Below are 20,413 nucleotides of genomic sequence, written 5' to 3'. Positions count from 1 at the left end.
GTCCGACTACAGTGTTGTGTGCTGTGTGCAGACAAGCACCACACTGACTTATCGGTAATAAAATCCCCCTTTAAGATTTTTCACCCACCAGCAGCCCACTCTTGCAGTAAAGTTTTGAACCCATAAATTTGCCCGGTTCAAAATCCAAGTGCAAAATCTTTACTGGGTATCCACCCCACATCATTTATAGTGTCTTTACACGTCTTTGCCCCCCTCCTGTACTAGAACTCAGTGTGACTGCTCCCTCTGCACCCCCTACATCTACACCACCGCATCCCCAAATTCCCACTCAGATGATACACCCTCCTTTCCCATCACCGGACACATACTGTAGCTCTGATACAGTCTTATACAGTAAAAGTCCTTTAATCCACCAACAATGCCACCTTATAGATGCCGGATTATCAAACATTTTGGATAGCTGAACAGCCTTAAAAATAAAAGTATATAAAACTAAGGAAAAAAAAGTCCAAAACCAAAACTGTTTAACACGTAATATTCTGCTGCAGAGAAATTTCCCTTCTGGTCTTGTGAAATTCCATATTTTAATGCAGTTCTAAGTTATTCGATGCCAGATTATAGAAATTTTACCGTATTACTGACAGGACATGTTGACCCCCTTCCGCTAGATGGCTTACATCCCCTTCACGCAAACTGAGCTTTAGACGCGGGATCATCAAGTGGTTCCCAACCCTCCTCCTCCTCTCTCTCCCCCATCTATCAGTACAGTCTACCCCGGCCTCTCTCCATAAACACTGAGCTCAGTTTTTCCACTGTTTGGTCAGTGTTGGATTAGAAGGGAGCTGGGCAAAGTTCCATAAAATCCTGTAAGAGGGGGAGAAGGGAGAGGGAGAAGATGGAGAGATTGTGGAGGAAAGGTGAGATGCGAGGCGACGCTGTCTCCTTGACTTAAGTTCATGAGCGGCGGATCTTCGAAGGTTTGTGTATACACATGGGAGGGATAACTAATAATGGAGAGAACGGTCTCCATTGGGTGGTCCTATTAATCACGTTACTATAGTGTAAAACGAAGTGAAGCTTGCAGAAGAAAAAAACGTATTTACATCCTGTAAATTGTCCGTGGCTGTCGCCATTTGTTTTCCGTTATTGGGGTCCGATAGGGATTTTCCCACCACCGTCAAGTGTGGGTGGGTGGGTGTCCGGTCCGCACGGTCTCTACAACGTTGTGGGTTCTTACTGTTCATGAAGCAGGTTCTCACAGGACGGACAGGTCATGACACGACCGTGAATGGACTCTCAGGACGGTCTTGCTGTTGCGGGTTACGATCCGGTCCAGGAACCTGCGCGCCCGCTTGCTCAGGCTCTCTTTGCGATGGCTTCGTATGCGGCAGCTTTCACCCGGGTCGGCCCCTTCTCTCCGTAGTCGTATCTGCCGCACCATCCCCTCGAATAACTCCTGGACGTTGTGCTGCAGGACGGCCGACGTCTCGATGAATTTACAGTCGAAAACCACGGCACAGGCTCGGCCCTCTGTAAGAAAGAAGCCACAGGTCACTGATGCACGGATCTTAACACAGCACAACGTTCTCATTTAGGCCACGTTCCCAGTATCAGTATTTGGTCAGTATTTCACATCAGTATTTGTAAGCTAAAACCCCAGGAGCGGGTGATAAATACACAAGTGGTGATGGGTTTCTATTATTCTTCTCCTCTGATTGTTCCATTCCTGGTTTTGGCTTACAAATACTGATGTAAAATACTGACCAAATACTTCAGGTGTGAACATGGCCTTACTTTGTGTCTCAGTTCTCCTTTTTCAAGAGGTTTACTTGCTATCAGTGAATGAAAACAAGCAATAGACAGCTCTGATACAATGAACCTCTGGCCGATAAACAAATAATTTCCTGGCAGCAAGCAGAGAACTATAAAATGGTTTTGACATTTTTAGCGTTTATTTATGTAAATGCGTTAAAAGGATTTTAAGAATCTTATGAAGAAATAACCATTACTGACCTATTGCAACCCTGCGACTGCAGTACCACTGTACCGATGGTCCACACAGGTCTTGTAGTGATGGCGTCCATTCCAGCAGTCACATGTTAGCTGCAGACAATCACTGGACAACACATAACCACTGAGGCCAGCGACTGGCCACAGCAGACGTTAATGCTGTACCAGGCGTCATCACTGTAAGGGAACAGTCAGACGGCCGAATAAATCAGATGGAGATCAGAACAGAGTGCACTGACCGGCCGGCGGCTCTCCTGACCCCGAGTGTGACAGCGTCTTGTATTTCTATGCAGCTGTCACACTCGAGTAAGTAGCTCTACTGGCCAGTCCGTGCACTGTGTTCTGATCTCGGTCCGATTTATACGGCTGTCTGACTGCACCCCAAGACCAACTGGGCAGCGGTGCTGACATGAAGCTGAATTTAATAGTTAAAGGGGTTGTCCTCCTATGTGGACTTTTTTTTTACTTAAATGCTTGTATTTGGGTCTAAAAATAATTTTTGCAATTGGGTTTCATTGAAAATTGCGCCCTGTTTGGCCTTTATAGGTTCTCTGTTTCCAGGCACATTTAACGTTAATGTGGTCTGTGGTCATAAACTAACTGAGATTAGCTCAAAAAAGACAGATAAGAGACATAAAAACTCCAAGTCAGACCATAAGGGCTCATAAAAAGAAAAAACAGACAGCACTCTGGTCATTTTATTCAATGTGGCAGTGCAGATGAGAAATTGTTTTTCACTGATCGAATCTGCAGGTGGAAAAAAAATTTAAAAAATCGTAGCGTTAAAGCAGGTGAGACTCGCTCGTTCAAGTCTTTGGGTGCATAAAAATAAATAAATAAAAAATAATTGGATACCGTACGGAGGGAGCCACAATATGGCATCCATTTTTTATGGATACATTGCAATTCTGTAACATAGGAATTTGTAGCTTGTCTTGTAAATGATTAATAGCTGCTGCTGCTGTAAAAATAACAGATTGTACATCGATGACAAGGCCACGTTCAGTATTTGGTCAGTATTTTACCTCAGTATTTGTAGCCAAAACCAGGAGTGGGTGATAAATCCAGAAGTGGTGACGTGTTTCTATTATACTTTTCCTCTCATTGCTCCACTCCTGGTTTTGGCTACAAATACTGAGGTAAAATACTGACCAAATACTGAGGTAAAATACTGAGGTAAAACACTGACCAAATACACCATTACAGACAATGAAAAGTTGTTAATGGCTAATAAATTGCTCAGTAGCACAGATGAACCATCAGAGCACGCTAGGGTTGTAAATCCAAAAGTTAGGAAAGAAAAATTAAAAGAGGTAGGAAGTAACCGACTTTAACGACCTTCTGACAAAAGATGAAGAACAAAAGCAATATGTCCTGCAAGTTGTAAGCAAATGCCGAGCATTATATTCTGACGTTTCAAAAACTACTTTAACAAAAGCTCTAGAATAGATTAGATAACTATGTAAAATTATCAACTCATGTAGGTTAGTGTGCTCTGATGGTTCATCTGTGCTACTGAGCAATTTATTAGCCATTAACAACTTTTCATTGTCTGTAATGGTGGGATCAAAAAACGATAATCCCACCAACTCTGCATTCAAATACCACAAATGGTTCGAAAATTTGGTCAGGGCTATTTCTGCAATGTTGTTGTCACATTCTTTATAGTCTAACAGACTATGCAAAATACCTAAATCTTAAAATACCTCAATTTGGATTTTTTCAAACTTTGAGCGACGAGCGGCACGGGTTAACGTCGTTTGATCGAGCTCAAATTTTGGCTATCTCAATATCTGGAAAGGGGAATCGTTTTGTGGGGTCCAGACGAACAAGATTCTGACATTTTTTCCTCCCCATATGAGATCCGGTCACCCTAGTGCACACGCTGCGGATTCTGCTGCGGATCCGCAGCAGTTTTGGCTCTGCGGGTCCGCAGCAGATTCTGCTGCATTGTACAGTACCTTTATTTCCTATGGAAAAAAAAAAATGCAGTGCATATGCTGCGGGTTTTTCCGCGCGGATTTGCTGCGGGTTACAATCCGCAGCATGTCAATTCTTTGTGCGGTTTCCGCTACGGTTTCACACCTTATCATTATGAGGTGTGAAACCGCAGGGCAAAACCGCAGGCTAATCCACAGATAAACCGCAGGACTTTTGTCCTGCGGATTTTTCATCAAAATCCGCACAACCAAAAAACGACGTGTGCACTTACCCTAAAAGTCGACCAGCGATTTCTCATTTTTCCAACAAAATTGACAAAACCATTTTTTTGGGACCACATCACATTTTAAGTCACTTTGAGGGGTCAATATGACAGAAAATACCCAAAAGTGACTCCGTTCTAAAAACTGCACCCCTCAAAGTACTCAAAACCACATTCAAAAAGTTTATTAACCCTTCAAATGCTTCACAGAAACTGAAGCACTGTGAAAGGAAAAAAAATAACATTTAACTTTTTCACAAAAAATTTACTTTAGAGCCAAACTTTTTTATTTTCACAAAGGTAACAGGAGAAAATGAACCCTAAAATGTATTGTGCAATTTCTCCTGATTACGCCGATACCCCATACGTGGGGGAAATTCAGTGTTTTGGCGCATGGCAGGGCTTAGAAGGGAAGGAGCACAGTCTGACTTTTTGAACGCAAAATTGGCTGGAATAATTAGCATGCGGCGATCCACTATACTCCGTGCATACCCGCTCAACACTAGCCGTGATATCGTCATCATTATTTATTTTTTTTTACTTATGAAAAAACCCCAATTCGAACTCCAACCCTAAGGGTGTGTGCACACGCTGCAGATTCTGCTGCGGATTTGGCCCTGCGGGGTGTACAGTACCATTATTCCCTATGGGAAATGGAAACCGCAGTGCAGCTGCTGCGGAATTTTCCGCGCGGATTTTCTTCGGTTTCTAAACTGCAGAAAGAATTGACATGTCAATTCTTTCTGCGGATTCCGCAGCGGTTTACCATCTCCTCCATTGTGGAGATGGTAAAACTGAAGGGCAAAACCGCAGGATAATCCGCAGATAAACCGCAGGTCTTTTGACCTGCGGATTTATCTGCGGATTGTGAAAATCCGCGCGGATCAATCCGCAGCAGATTCCGCAGCGGGTGCACACAGCCTAACACAAGCCTAACCCTAACAGCAAAGAATGCAAAAAAAATTCAATTTTTTTATTTTATAATTTTTATCTAACTAAGGTCTGTGACAAAGGGGGATTTGAGTTACTATTTTTTTTATTTTGATCAATGGTAGCTGAGACCCCAGAGATTTTCCGATGCTGGGGGGGCGCTACAGCCTTATTTCTCAGCACTGCTAAAAAGTGGCGCTGAGGAATAAGTACCCTTAACTGCTACCGTTAAAAGGCGTATCGGCGATTGTTAAGGGGTTAAGAAAAAAAACCTTGTGGACAACCCCTTTAAGGTCTAATCATCATGGCTGTTTGAGACATACATGTGCAATCTGCTTTATTACTACACATGTCCACTCCTGACAGTAAAATAATATGGAAAGCGTATCTCTTATTTGCACCAGTTCTAGAAGTGCATGCAGCAGTTTAAAGAATGGAGGTTTTCATTCTGTTTGCCATGGTTATCTTGTCGGACATGTCTGGCTCATAAACTTCACATATAATGTGTGTATAAGAAGAAATAGGAGCCTTATAACAAAACTGTACAAATGTTTTTGATTCAGAAGCCAGGAGGAAGCAATCACTGTTCACAGTATGTGACAAGCAAGAGCCCCCTACCCTGTGGGAATGGGCCTCTGGTGGTGTGCAGGGTCTCCGGGTTAGGCCACGTTCAGTATTTGGTCAGTATTTTACCTCAGTATCTGTAAGCCAAAACCAGGAGTGGGTGATAAATCCAGAAGTGGTGACGTGTTTCTATTATACTTTCCCTCTGATTGTTCCACTCCTGGTTTTGGCTTACAGATACTGAGGTAAAAAATTGACCAAATACTGAACGTGTGTATATACACGTAATCTAAGGCTACAAACCACCATTCTTTACACTGTGGGCTATGAAATAGTAAAAAAATGTGAAAAAAAGAGCCATTTATTTGTCGACTATTTTATATAGAATCCCCTTGAAGCCTTTTTTAGGGGATCCCCAGAGTGGGAAGGGTACATAGGAGGGAGTAGGTTTTGTCAGGGCATTACTGACGCTGGAAAGAGTCCTTGGGCAGCTTCCATATTTCTAAACAGGTATCACTTTCACTCACTTACCTTCCACAGACACTTCCCGACTGCGGACGAGGTCTGTCTTGTTCCCTACCAGGATAATTGGAATATTTTCATACTGACGCGTGCGCCTGAGCTGGATCCGTAACTCCGAGGCACTTTCGAAGCTGGAGCGGTCGGTGACGGAGTACACGATGATGTACGCGTGCCCCATTCGCAGGGCGCTGTCACATCCATTTGTTCGTTTCTGAAGGCAAAAAGATATATAGCGTTGAATAATGTGTAAAACACAACCACTCTTATGTGGCCGTAAATAAAAGGGCAGCTCAGAAAAGTCCACAGCTGAAGGTTGGCTACTGCGTGTTCCATGTATCACCAATGCAAACAGGAAACCTTCGGTTTCGCTGCGCTACCACATAAGACCCTGTTCCCATGTAGCGTAAATGCTGCATTTTTTTCTGTTGCTTTTTTTGGAGGGCAGAAAATCTTCATTTAACTGTTCAAGCAAAGCGGATGTGATTTCATGAAAATTCCCACCCACTGGGTATCTAAAGACAGTGTTCAGCAGTGTTTTATGGTGACATTTTTTTCTATAAGCCTTTATGGGGTGTCTGAAAAAAAAACTCATGTAAGAAAACAGTTGCTTTTTTGTGCTAAAAAAAATAGCCATTCAAAACGCTGCTTCACATCTGCACTAGAGACGGATCAAATAAAAAGGAAAACGAGTAAAAAAAAAACCCAAATAAAGGCAATGATCATAGAAAATTGTTATTGCTCATTTTGGTGCGGACAACTGAAGACGATATGTGGCTAAAAAGCAGAAAAAATGCATCATGTGAACACGGCCTTAAAGTTGCAAAAGGGACTCTACTTCTAAAGTATTTTGGCCCTTTAACATGGGTTGACTCGGACGCTGTCAAACCAAGTAGAGGCGCTCGTGGCATCATGGCGGGGCCAAACATTTAAGGCACCTTCCCTCCTGCTTGTTTTCCATCTTTCTCTATCACCCACCCCTTTTCTTTGATTGATAGCTCTGGCTTCATAGATACAGAGGACGGCAGAGATAGATGGAAAACAAGTAGGTGGGAAGGTGCATTTAAATGTTTGGCCCAGCCATAGCGCGCCAACTTGGTTTGACAGTCATTCTGCCCTGGCAGGGTCCCTTTAAACGACCGCTGATCTGCTATATACTAGCCGATCTGTGATTGAATTAGGCTGTGTACCCATGTTGCGGATTGTATGCGTTCTTGCTGCGTTTTTCGCCGCAAAAACGCTTTGAAAATGCATTCCGAATGCACCCTATGCATTCCTTTGGCATTCTGCACCTGCTGTGCTAATGCTGCATTTTTTTCCGCAGCGGAATCGCATATCGGAAAAAAAACTCAGCAGGCTCATTATTTTTGCGGAATCGCCGCGATTCCGTACCCATAGGAATGCATAGATCCGCTTACTTTCCGCATGTGGCTATGCCCACCATGTGCAACGTGAGCGGATCATGAACGGATAGTACCCACGGTCTGGAGGAGAGGAGACTGTCCTCCAGGCTCTGGGTACCATATCCCTGTAAAAAATAGAATTAAAATAAAAAATCGGGGTATACTCACCTTCTGGCGTCCCGCGCAGTCTTACCGATGCTCCCGCCAACTCCCATTCCCAGTAATGCCTTGTAGCAAGGACCTGTGATGACGTAGCATCTCGCAGTCTCGCAAGACCGCTACGTCATCAAAGGTCTTAGTCGCAAGGCATCGCTGGGAACGGGAGCATCGCTGAGGCCTGGGGACGCTGCGTGGGACGCCGGAAGGTGAGTTTATCACGATTTTTAATTTTTTTAAAATTATTTTAACATTCTATCTTTTACTATTGAGGCTGCATAGGCGGCCTCAATAGTAAAAAGTTGGTCACACTTGTCAAACACTATGTGACCAAGCTGTCAATCACATTCCAAGCGATGCTTCAAATCGCTTGGAATGTGCTTGAATTCCGCACACGAAAATCACGTGAAAAATGCTTGTTTTCGCGGGAAAAACGCATGCGAATTCCATGCGTTTTTCCCGCGGTGGGAGTTGTGGAAATGCTGCGGAAATTTCCGCATCTCTGCAACGTGGGTACATAGCCTAAATGGCCTGTATAGGTGGACACATTGTATGCTCACTGAATGATTGTTAATATGATTATTCTGTGAACACAGAATCTCACCGTTATCGGTAGCACATCTCCTGTTTACAGGGGCTGAAGTGCTGCCGATAACCATAATTCTTATGTGTGCAAGAAAATCATTGCATCTATTTCCGAACATTTTTCTTGTTTGTTACGCGATTTCTGGACTGTTCAGGTGAGCTTTAATCAGAAATCTCGTCCCACACTATTGCTGATTATTGGCGCTTCTAAATGGGCCATATGTTATGTTCAGTTGAATATGATCTATTACTCTCTGGTATCTGACATTTAAGGCTGAGAAGTCGCTCATTGACAGATTTGAGGATAATTGGTTGAAATGAGTGGAGCTGCTTACCTGGATCTCACAGATGTCCATCAGGAGGAGACTGGTGTCCTCTTCATCTACTGTCAATGTGCACTGGTACAGCTCTGAATAAAAGAGTCAGTGGTTACTGATGATGGACCCCCTTGGCCAGCACATAAAAAAAATTGAGAAATAGATTCTTCCATAAATTATCCATAAAGCAGCAGATCATGCTCTGAAGAAGAGCGGATATCCTTTTATTTCAGTGGGGACTGGCCTAATGAAGAGAGTTACAAGGGACAAACGCTTTAGGACCTGACGAGCTAATCTGTTGATCATGTAATCCATAATGTATAACCATGGAGACACATAGGCCTGCATAGCAGCTATAAGGGTTGAGAAGCAGTGCCAATGGCAGAGTGATATGGTGAAGGGGCATCAATTGCAACTGTGCTCCTATTTCAGGGGGCTGACTTCTAGCATAGGTCACCATGGTTATTTAGACCAAGAACATAAACTTAAGGCCTCAATATCTTTTTTTTTGGTACATATGTCAATTCAGTAGTATTAAAATAATAAAAGAAATCTTGCAATTTTCACACCGGCCACTGGGGCTTTTTTTTTTTCTTTTTTTAGACTTTAGCTTCCTATTGTTTCAGTAGATAACACATGTACATTAGCCACAATGGTTGGATCCCGTCCCTATCTTTTGTACTGAAGTGTCTAATGAGTGTGTGCAAAGGTCATTGTGAAGGTAGAGGGAGCAGGGGAGCTGTGACATCGCCTTTTGTGATTGGTGGATCTTGTGTTATCAGCTGTGTGGTGTTGCCTGTCATTACAATCCTGCCTCTGATGAGACTGCTGAAAAGACTTCCTGAAAGAAGAGGAAGTAAGAGTCTAAAAAGAAAGCCCCAGGAAATTAGCAGGATTAGTAATTTTTTTCCTATAATGATTGTAGAATGAAAAATAATCTGACATTTAAAAAAAAATAAACATTTATAAAAAAAATAATAAATGTAGCACAAAATATTAACATAAGCAATAGGTCATTTTCCAATTATACACTCCCTTTAATATATGACTAGAGAGTCTACCACCTCTTTATTTCTGCTAATCTGGCCTGGGCATCAAGCTTTAGGGTCTTAAATTTAGCATCTGACCTGGTCTTTAACTGTTAAAGGGGTTTTCCCACGAACAAAAGTACATTCTATTCAATAGATCTTGGAATAATAATAATTTCCACCACTAGATGTGTTAAATAAAATGTTCCTGTGCTGAGATAATCTTATAAATGTGTCCCGGCTGTGTACTGTGTAATGGCTGTTTCTGACTGTACATAGAATCATAGAGTTGGAAGGGACCTCCTGGGCCATCTGGTCCAACCCCCTGCTCAAAGCAGGATTCGCTAAATCATCCCAGGTCTGATCTTACCACAGCTCCTGGGCAGGGGAGGAGGCAAAAGAGTATACAGACAGGACAGTACGGGATCACAGCTGATTCTTACTTTGAAGTAAAACATTGTTTAAAAACAGGGAGGTAAATGTTTTACTTTACAAAAAGAATCTGTGCTGTCCTGTCTGTATACTCGTTTGCTTCCTCCCCAGCCCAGGAGCTGTGGTATGATCAGACCATGTTCCTGTACGGTCAGACACGGCCATTACACAATAATAATAATAATAATAATCTTTATTTATATAGTGCCAACATATTCCGCAGCGCTTTACAGTTGAACAGTTTCAAACACAACAGTCATAAGTAACAACGTTAACAATACAATAATTAAAGCGAAATAAGACGACCCTGCTCGTGGAGCTTACAATCTACAATGAGGTGGGGGAGATACAAAGCACAGGTTTGTATTTACAATGATGTATTTACAATGACGGTCCAGCCATCTTCAGGGGCTGGGGGTTAGATGGAGATAGTGAATGGGCTACACACACACAAACATGACTTTGATTACTGAATGTGATAGGCCGCTCTGAACAAATGTGTTTTGAGCGAGCGCCTAAAACTATGCAAATTGTGGATGGTCCTAATATCTTGGGGTAGAGCATTCCAGAGGATTGGCGCAGCACGGGAGAAGTCTTGGAGTCGGGAGTGGGAGGTACGGATTAGGGCAGAAGTTAGTCGAAAGTCATTTGCAGAGCGCAGCGGTCGGTTAGGCCGATAGACAGAAATGAGGGAGGAGATGTAAGGGGGTGCCGCACTGTGGAGAGCTTTGTGGGTGAGAACAAGTACTTTGAATTGTACCCTGTAATGAATTGGCAGCCAGTGTAACGACTGGCGAAGAGCAGACGTGTCTGAGTAACGATTAGCCAGATGGACAACCCTGGCTGCTGCATTAAGGATAGACTGGAGAGGGGAGAGTCGAGTGAGAGGGAGGCCAATTAATAGAGCATTACAGTAGTCCAGGCGGGAGTGGATCAGGGCGACAGTGAGAGTTTTTGTTGTTTCCATGGTGAGAAAAGGGCGGATTCTAGAGATGTTCTTTAGGTGTAAGCGGCATGAGCGGGCAAGAGATTGTATATGGGAGGTGAAGGAGAGATCGGAGTCGAACATAACACCCAGACAGCGCGCCTGCTGTCGGGGTGTTATTATGGTGCCACCCACAGAGAGGGAAATGTCAGATTTAGGGAGGTTAGTAGATGGTGGGAGCAGAAGTTGTTCAGTTTTGGAGAGGTTGAGTTTCAGATAGAGAACACAGTACACAGTACAGTACACAGCAGGGACACATCTATAAGATTATCTCAGCACAGGAACATTTTATTTAATCAAATCCAATTGTGGAAATTATTATTATTCCAAGATCTATTGATTAATGTGTACTTTTGTTCGTGGGAAAACCTCTTTAAGTGAAACTAAATTGGTTATAGTGACCTGTAATTTTTTTAAGTTATATGACCAATAGGGGCAGTGTGATGATAATCACATGCTCCTTGCTGTCACCTGGTTGTTGTTCTGCTGTTTCTCTGTCTTGCTCTCTTCTGAATATGCTGACCAGACTCGACTTTCCGACACCAGGATCTCCCAGCACGACGACCCTGAAGAGTCCGTCACACACTACCTCCGAGCCTTGTGATTCTGATGGACCGCTTCCATCTGTTTCTGCGGCGCTCTGAGAAATAGCTGAGACTTCCATCATGGCCGCCTGTGAGCGGTTCTGGTGCGCGCAGGGTATGGGTGTGCTGGCTCTCCTCCGCAGGGGGACACGAGCTGCACACATCTAAACAGGAGCAGAGACAGGATCCTAGCACACACTTTACATCTTAAGCCGCCATACATGAGATAGTAGTAGGTTCATGGTCCAAAAAAAAACAATTAATTGATTGAACGAACAATCATCTGATAAATAGTTGACTGACGCGGCCACCGTTGTAGTTGATATTTATGGGTACATACTTTTTTTGCCCTGACATCATCTGTTCGGGGACAGTCAGGAGGCCTCATCAACCTTTTCCTAAAGTACATGGGGGCCTTAAAGGGGATGTCTCATTAACATGTGTAAAACTGCAAAGTGCTTAAAACAAGCAATGTTATTAAAAAAAAAGAGGGATCTTTAATCTAAAAATGGCTCTATGGCTTGTTGCCTAGCTTGCCGCTGCTGCACTCTCAGTGGTGGCTGAACATGCAGCGCTTACAAGATCTGTCCTACCGACTTCAGCACCCCGTGCTCCTCCTATGTCACAGAAGCAAAGCTGCCTCATAGCATCATCGGAGCGCACACAGTTCGGGTCCATGCAGCGACCATGCTGCTGGTCTGAACTGTCAATCAAGCAGGAGCACAGCGTCCCCTGAGAAGTAGGAAGCGGGAGCTGTGCACTCTTGCGCAGATGATGAGACAACCCCTTTAAGGGTTGGTCATCAAATCTTTATTTTAACATGATTTTGTGTCGCTTTCTGATATTTAAGTACAACAGGTTCTCCTCCCTCCACACAGACGGCACGGCTCTCCTGTTGCCAAAATGGCCGATGGTGGAGGAGCATGTGACCAGACCTGTCACCCTCCTCAGATTTAACAACACTGAACATGGGAAAGAAGCGTGGAGGCGGCCAATGGACAGGTCTGATCACGTGGTCCTCCACCGGCCATTATGTGCATAAGAACTTAATGAGGTTTGTGAAGAAGGCGGCAGTAACAAGTGCAGGAGGAGAGCAGGTGGTAATATAAAGATGACAGCCCCTTTAAGGGTGCATTGCCACGAGCGCAAAAGCAGTGGATATTCCATATGGAAAATACTTTGCATCTTACAATACCATCACTATGCTATGTTTGGGATTTTACGGGCACGTATGGGATTTTACGGACACGTATGGGATTTTACGGGCACGTATGGGATTTTACGGGCACGTATGGGATCTTGAGAACTGTCATGTCCACCCTGCAGGAAATATCCAGTGTAAATTGCTGAAACCCAATAAAATATCAACTTAAAGGGGATCGCCAAGAAGTTATATCCTAGGAACGGCTCCATTTTCCCCTCTGTGTTTGTGGCAGACAGACAGATTTACCACTGATTTCATGCTGGCACAGGTGCACAGATTGTTACAATGTATCAGCGATCCTTTGTATATCAACAATTTGTACACACGGCAAAAAGGCATTAGTTTTGCAAAAATTGTGCCAATACTGGAATAATACTGCGGCTCAACAGCCACTGCATGAGTAATATACTCGGATGACTAGAACATGTTATCTTCTGAATGTAAACCATGAAAATTGACCTTCACTGAGAGCAAGCAGAGATCTTGAAAAAGAGAAGATGAATGGAAACCAATGAAATAAGAAAGCTGCAGGACTATTTATCATGCGCTGATGAACACAGATGCGAGATACGCCGCGGAGCACTGACCTAGATGCGGGATGACATGCAGAGCATTGCAGCCGGCTGGGCAAAGTATTGACGCGGCTGTGATTATCTATGCAATCCATCGAATTGCTGGGTGGTACGTGTGGGTCACTGAACTGTGAGGTCATATATGGTCCTGTTCAAAGTGTTACTATCGCTTTAAGTGCACTGATACGAGAAGGGGTCAAAAAAATGTTGCAAAATACACAATGGTGCTCAACAGAAAAATGGCGCCAGTGGTGTTGGCAAGAGATGAGCGCGATTTGTAATTTTAGGACAGGTATGACAGATTTATTAAATTCTCAGGACTCACGCGAAAATTCTTCACACCATTTACGTGTACGACAGCCAGGAGGCGGCACTATAAGTAATGTTCACCTCCATGATGAGCCTTAAGGGGGGCCGCGGTATCATCAGCTGGATTTCTATATGTTGCAGTGCTTTGCGGAGTCCAGATTCATTCACACAGCGCAGGAATTTTGACTTTTTTTGAGTCACCACAAAACGGCACATAATATGGTCAGTGGCATGAATGTGCTGTGGCCCGTTAGTTGTCGCACACACACATGTGTTTTTTTAAATTTTTTCTTTACACAATCAATACATCGCTCGAGCTTTACACCTTTATTTCCAGGGTTTTCTTATGTCGGCATGGCTAAGCACTGGCAATATGGAGCCAGATCTATATTGCAAAATTGTCCCAAGCGTTTTGTCAATGTCACTTATTATAGGATTACAACCCCTATCCTTCTCTGGGTGATTCGGTCTTACCTCTGCCCCGTGGAGGACTCCGAATCTGACTCCTTCTACGTCCTGCGCTTTTTCGTATTCCTCTTGCTGATGGTTTCTGGACGCTCTGGGATATCCTGTGATGTTCCCTCTTGTAGCATCCAGCTCTCTCGCAGCCAAGCATGGGACAGCTTGTGTTTTATATGACGGCAGCAATAGAACCACACCTCCTGGATGTACCCCCGGCAGCTGGATTGTATGGATTACTTAATGTAAACCGAAGCACCGCTGGAAGCAAAGGGTTAATCTAGAGAAGCGACACCGCAGCACTCGCAAGTTAGAAAATCAGGACCGCCCCAAGGCTCCTGCAGATTTATATAGAAGGGCTGCGTAACGGAAAGTTCTGCAACTTTCTAATATACTCTGTGCTTCAATGCCTCACTATTACGTGATCTCTGCGCGCCATCACTGGACTAGAACCATGGATTTTGCACTTACTTGGAAATCCTGTTCTGACCGATTACTTCTCACGGCTGAGGGTTCGTAACAATAAGGCTACGTTCCAACGATGAGTTTTTGGATGTTGCAGATTTTTTGCACCCATTAAGTAAAATAGGTTACTTGCATTTTTTCGAAAATACGGACCGTAAAAAACTCATCGTTGGAGCACAGCCCAATATCCAGCATGGACAACGCTCGGTGAGCTAGACACATAAATGGCATGAATCTTTCTCTCGCCATGATGGTTTGTTAGTATCAGTGCAAATAAAAGGAATTATTCTGGAGTCCACACTGTGGGCACACAGAGGATTGTCTAACCTGAATACAACTGTAACAAACCCTCAGCTGTGAGAAGTGTTAAGCTGTCATTCAGACGTTTACAGTGCGGTACCTTTCCCGTCTCCTCCATGCACGAGTGCTTCGATCAGCTGAGCTTTCAATGAGGAGAAAGCTCCTTACCTCCCCTGGAAACATAAGGATGGGCGTTCAAGTTCCAAGTGCCGGATCCGTCCCTTCCAAAACATTATCTGTTGAGCGAGAGCAGGGAGGTCCCCATATCAGATTGTTAGCTGGTCCCCTTAAAACTGATGGGGTTTTGCTGACTATGGCTGGCCTTTCAGGCTGTACAGGTTTTCTACCTCTCAATATAAAGAAGATTATTCCAACTCCCTGATAGCAATGAGATGTCTTATAGTGGAAGTAGATTGAAACCCTAAAAGCATTTTATAGAATCCCTCTGTTAGGTAATTTAGGGGACTTGCTATAAATGCACAGCTTCAATGTTCAGGAGCACACCAGTCCCCTGCCTCTCAGCTCTGTGGGTGTGGGTCAGTGACGCCTGATGACCAACAGTTATAGCCTGTGGCATGGATGAAGCCTCTGGCCCAAACTGAATGCTACCCAATGCTACAAACCGACCAGCTTTGCCTCATAAATCGGATGACTGCAGGGTAACTGAAGGTGGCCAGATCTAGACATTGCCCAGATTCAGATCAGGACTTGCCTAGGTAACCAGCCACCTCTGGTAGGCATAGGTGATTGGTAATCTAGGCAACGAACTGTAGACTAGGCATTACAATCATTACATTCTTGAGAATAGAGAGGATTTTTTTATAATCCGACAGTCTAGTAATAAGGTCTTTGATTACTAGTCCCTGATGGCAAATGTCTTGGCCCTAAGTAGATAAATGTATTCATGTTTTCCCCCTATCTGATAGTTTATCAGATTGTGCCAGGAAAGACCAGGGGTGAAACAGAAAGGTTAGGTAACAGTAATATATTATAATAAATACATGGGCTGTGTTTTCATAGCAACCTCAGGAAATCCTGTAAAATTAATTTAATATCATCTAACATTGAATTATGACAGTAACAGTTAGTTTACTCTTTTATATATTGAAGGATATGTCTTTTTCCATACATAGTGCCAATTTGTTTTACTAAATTCCTTGACCTGCTTATTATCATTTTTTAGAGCACTTTTCATTCCATGGTGCTGTACATGTGAAAAGGGTTTACATACAAAATACAAATAGAAATTACAGTGCAATGACAGAATGGAGCAAATAAAGAATAGAGTGCAAAAGATTTAGGCAGGTATGGACAAAATGCTGCAAAATAAAGATGCTTTCAAAAATAGAAGTGTTAATATTTTATTTCCATCAATTAACAAAACACAAAATCAAGAAATCAAAGGGAAACCTAAATTAAACCAATAATTACTGTAATCGCCCTTTGCCTTCATCACTTCTTCTAGGTCCACTTGTCACTTGCACACAGGATTTGAAGGCGCTCGGCATTGAGGTTGTTCCAAACATCTTGGAGAACTAAACACAGATCTTCTGTGGATGTCGCTTGTGCTAATCCTTCTGTCTCTTTATGTAATCCCAAACAGACTGGATGATGTGAGGTCAAGGCTCTGTGGGGCCGTATCATCACCTCCAGAACTCCTTATTCTTCTTTACGCTGAAGATGCTTCTTAATGACATTGGCTGTATGTTTGGGGATGTTGTCCTGCTGCTGAATAAATGTGGAGCCAGACACCTACCTGACGGCATTACATAGTGGGTAAATTTCTGACTGTATTTCTTAGCATTCAGGACACTAAGAAATAAGGAACGATGAACACTGTATACACAGTTGGCAGCTAAGGAAACTTAGTGCAGCAGATGAAAGACACATCATGCTTACTTCTCTTCATAATCAGAAGATGTCCAGCAGTGCCATCAGCTCACATCTGTTAGCAACCAGTGGAAGCCAGCTAGACCCATCTATTGCTGGGAGAAGTGTGTCCAGAAGTGATCTACATGGAAGAAATGGAGCCAAAAACCATAATGTGGACATGGAAACAAGGCCCAATAACAACCCCAAACATACAGCCTGTCACGATATGTGAATGGCCCTGCGTCACAAAAACAACAAACAAACAAGGGGACACCGGGGACACAATTACAATGGTGGGCCCTGCAATAGGGAACGGGGAAATGGACACCTCCTGCACTCTCCTAAGGATGTGCCCTGATCTCCCTGACGTCCCTATACAGGTTCTTTCAACCTGTCGCCGAGCAGGATACCTTAGCCCTCACTTACCCTGCACCTATCCCTCAATAGGGAATTGGTAGGTGCAGACACTGGTCCCACCACTGAGCTAATATAACACCAAGGAAAGATAACAGACAAGGTAAGACAAACAACACTTAGCTTTCTCTGCTGCAGTGCACAGAACAGCAGAGTAAGGCACCAGATCAGCATTCAGCTGAAGCACCACTGCACTCAGCCAGCACCTGTCTTCACCACAGTTGGTATCCAAAAGAAAGTGTATCACCAACACCAGCTGATGCCTCAGGTGACCTTATATAGGAAAGTGGGAGTGGTCACCACCAGCAGACGAACTAAACATGTAGTAACACCAGCGGCCACTGGGGGGGGCGAACTGACATTAACCCCCCGATGGCCAGAAAGGAAAAAAGTTTAAATGTGAGTAGCCCAAACTGACATTGATCCAAACATGGATCGTGACACAGCCACTCTGAAAGAACTATATTCAGTGTAAAGAAGAATAAGAAGTCCTGGAAGTGATGTTATTGCCCCACAGAGCCCTGACCTCACATCATCCAGTCAGTGTGCGATTACAAAAAGTCCAATGGCACTGTCTGATTAAAACCACTTTTATTGCTACTGTGCTGAAACCAGGATAAAACCCTGGTAAATAAACCTGAGGAAGTTCCTGCTAAGAGACTGAAAACGAGTTAGTTAATGTTAACATTGTTATATTTTTACTGTTTTTGTAACATGACATTTTTATTACAGATTTAACACAACAGTAAATAAAGTGGTTTTACTCAGACAGTGCCATTGGACTTCCTATTTTTCTATTTATTACCCTTGTCCACAGACCAAGGAGGTGATCTGCATGGGAGCCGGCAGCACCACCTATATCCGGAAAAACAATATCACACATAGAAGCGCTCTTGTCTCCCTGATTTTCTTTGTGAGGCCGGGATCACACATGCCGAGTCTCGCATGTTAATACCCGGCACTGCCGCCGGAACTCGTGCGGCTCCATGTATTGCTATGCGGCCGCACGCTCCAATCCGAGTTCCAGCAGCAGTGCCGGGTATTAACATGCGAGACTCTGCCATATTCCTCACATGTGTGATCCCGGCCTTAGTATTTCTATGGGATTACATGAAAAGACAGATTTCTCTTTTGTTCATTCATTTTGTTAATTGAAGAAAATATCGATATAAGCAGTTGTATTTTTCAAATCATTCTTATTTTACTGCATTTTTTTTCCTACATCTGCTTAAAATTGTTCCACAGCACTGTATGTAAACCGTATAAAAAACAATAATATCGTGACCTCATGGAAGAGCTTTCATGAAATCAGATTCATTACTATATAGATATGTATTTACTGAGCTCCCCCTGCCGTCACTCAGGATGCATAAATCAATAGTATAAGTAAACATAAACTTTGTAATCTATTTTATTAGAGAAACCTGCTTTTTTCTCCCCTTATGAACCACTTGTTTTCTTCCCTTCAGTCTTTTATACTCACCATCCATTGTGAAAGTGCTAAAATCTGTCCTACTCAAGACAAACTGACAGCAAAGTGTTTGTTCAGCTTGCAGCTACCTAATAAACTCTATGGAGAGAGGAGAAGCAAAGTGAGAGAAAAGCAGTGCTATATTCACAGGTAGCGCTGCAGTTTTCTAGTAAGTGTTTAGTCTCACTCAGAGCTCGGCCCTGATTGGCTACGTCAGTCAAAGAGTAAGTGGAGATAACGTACTATTGTACATTAGTATTACAAAGTATTATCAATGTGATCAAAAGATTACAGTTCCAAGTCCTCTTATGGAACCAACAAGTACTGTAAAAAAATGAAATATATAAAAAAAAGTAAGTGTAAAAAAAAAAAAAAAAAAAAAAAAGATTACCCCACCCTCCCAAAATCCAGTTTGATAGTTAAAAAAACTGTTTCATTATAATATAATAAAACCCCTCCAAAAGCAATACATATTTGGTATTGCCGCGTTCATAACAACCTGTACTATAAGAATATCTTAGTATTATGCACATTCAATGCCGCAACAAAAAAGAAAACTATCTACTAGAATTGTAGCTTCTATTCATCTTGCCTCACAAAAATAAATAAAAAGCGATAAAAAAAAAAATCATATGCATCCCAAAGTGGTATTGATAAAATCTACAGTTTGTTCCACAACATTCAAGCTCTTATACAACTCTATATTCAGAAAAATAAAAAAATTAAGGCTCTAAATAATATTTTTTTTAAAGAGTAATTTTCTTTGGCAAAATCAGTAAAACAACATCAACAAAAAAAAATATTGTGTATCACTATAATAATACTGACATGCTAAGGGGTTAAGATACCACCTTAAGGGATGCTGCTACCCTTACATACACCACGATGGACCATTTGGCATCATATCCTGAATACAGGGACAAGGTCCTCTTCTATCAGGCTACAGGAAGGTTTGATCACTCTAAGGCCGGAGTCACACTGGCGAGGAATACGGGAGATTGAGAGGCGCAAAAAGCACGCATTAGACACGGACCAATGATTCTCTATGGGGTCACTCGCACCAGGCGTATATTTCTCCTCCGTATCCTACGCTCCATGCCACTCGCAGCATGCTGCGATTGTCAGCATACTACGCCCGTAGGTACACCAATGCAAGTCTATGGGTGCGCAAAAAATACGGATTACACACGGACCACACATGTGACTTGCGAGAAATACGCACCCGGTGTCTTTTAGCAAAGCCGGCAATTCAGTGCGCTATACAGTAAACTCACACTGATAGTTTTAATAAAGAAACGAAAGAATAGATATAGACACATAGAATATATATATATATATATATATATATATATATATATATGCATTCTATGTGTCTATATCTATTCTTTGGTTTCTGTTAGAAACCCTGTCATAGGGCTCCATTATATGTCCATTTTGCAAGCCTGCGAGAAAATCTCGCCATACGGATGCCATACGGATTACATAAGGATGCTGACATGCGCAAAATACGCGACCACACCTTGATTACGGATGACATACGGAGCACTATTTAGGGGTCATTCATCCGTATTACGCATGTAAAATACTGACCGTATTTTGCGCAGGTTAGTGTGACTCCAGCCTAAGGCTACATTCACACGACCGTGTTGTCAGTTAAACAAGCTGACTGC

The 20,413-nt window shown here is 42.9% G+C and overlaps 1 protein-coding gene across 1 annotated transcript; it reads right to left on the bottom strand.

Annotated features, from left to right (window-relative positions):
- Positions 1–347: 347 nt before the first annotated feature.
- On the bottom strand, positions 348–19,095 carry REM1 (RRAD and GEM like GTPase 1). The gene is made up of 5 exons (XM_073580739.1): positions 14,237–19,095; positions 11,565–11,841; positions 8,667–8,740; positions 6,200–6,401; positions 348–1,491 (listed from the first exon to the last, which is right to left on the bottom strand). Exons 2-5 carry the CDS (start codon positions 11,839–11,841, stop codon positions 1,217–1,219), a joined length of 828 nt encoding a protein of 275 aa, XP_073436840.1. The 5' UTR covers positions 14,237–19,095; the 3' UTR covers positions 348–1,216.
- Between the last annotated feature and the right edge of the window lie 1,318 nt (positions 19,096–20,413).

The sequence above is a fragment of the Dendrobates tinctorius genome, unplaced genomic scaffold, assembly GCF_039654945.1.
Source record: "Dendrobates tinctorius isolate UK_male_01 unplaced genomic scaffold, ASM3965494v1 ptg000065l, whole genome shotgun sequence".
In the NCBI taxonomy this organism is placed as follows: Eukaryota; Metazoa; Chordata; class Amphibia; order Anura; family Dendrobatidae; genus Dendrobates; species Dendrobates tinctorius.
The sequence above is the reverse complement of the archived record's forward strand: the minus strand, read 5'-3'. Positions and strand labels throughout refer to the sequence as shown.

Excerpts from the sequence above, each read along its gene's own strand:
- REM1 (XM_073580739.1), bottom strand. The coding sequence starts at position 11,841 with ATGTGTGCAGCTCGTGTCCCCCTGCGGAGGAGAGCCAGCACACCCATA. Across the intron at positions 8,741-11,564 it reads AACAGCAGAACAACAACCAG|AGCTGTACCAGTGCACATTG; the intron begins GTGACAGCAAGG and ends TCTTTTATTCAG. Across the intron at positions 1,492-6,199 it reads TCGGGAAGTGTCTGTGGAAG|AGGGCCGAGCCTGTGCCGTG; the intron begins GTAAGTGAGTGA and ends TCTTTCTTACAG.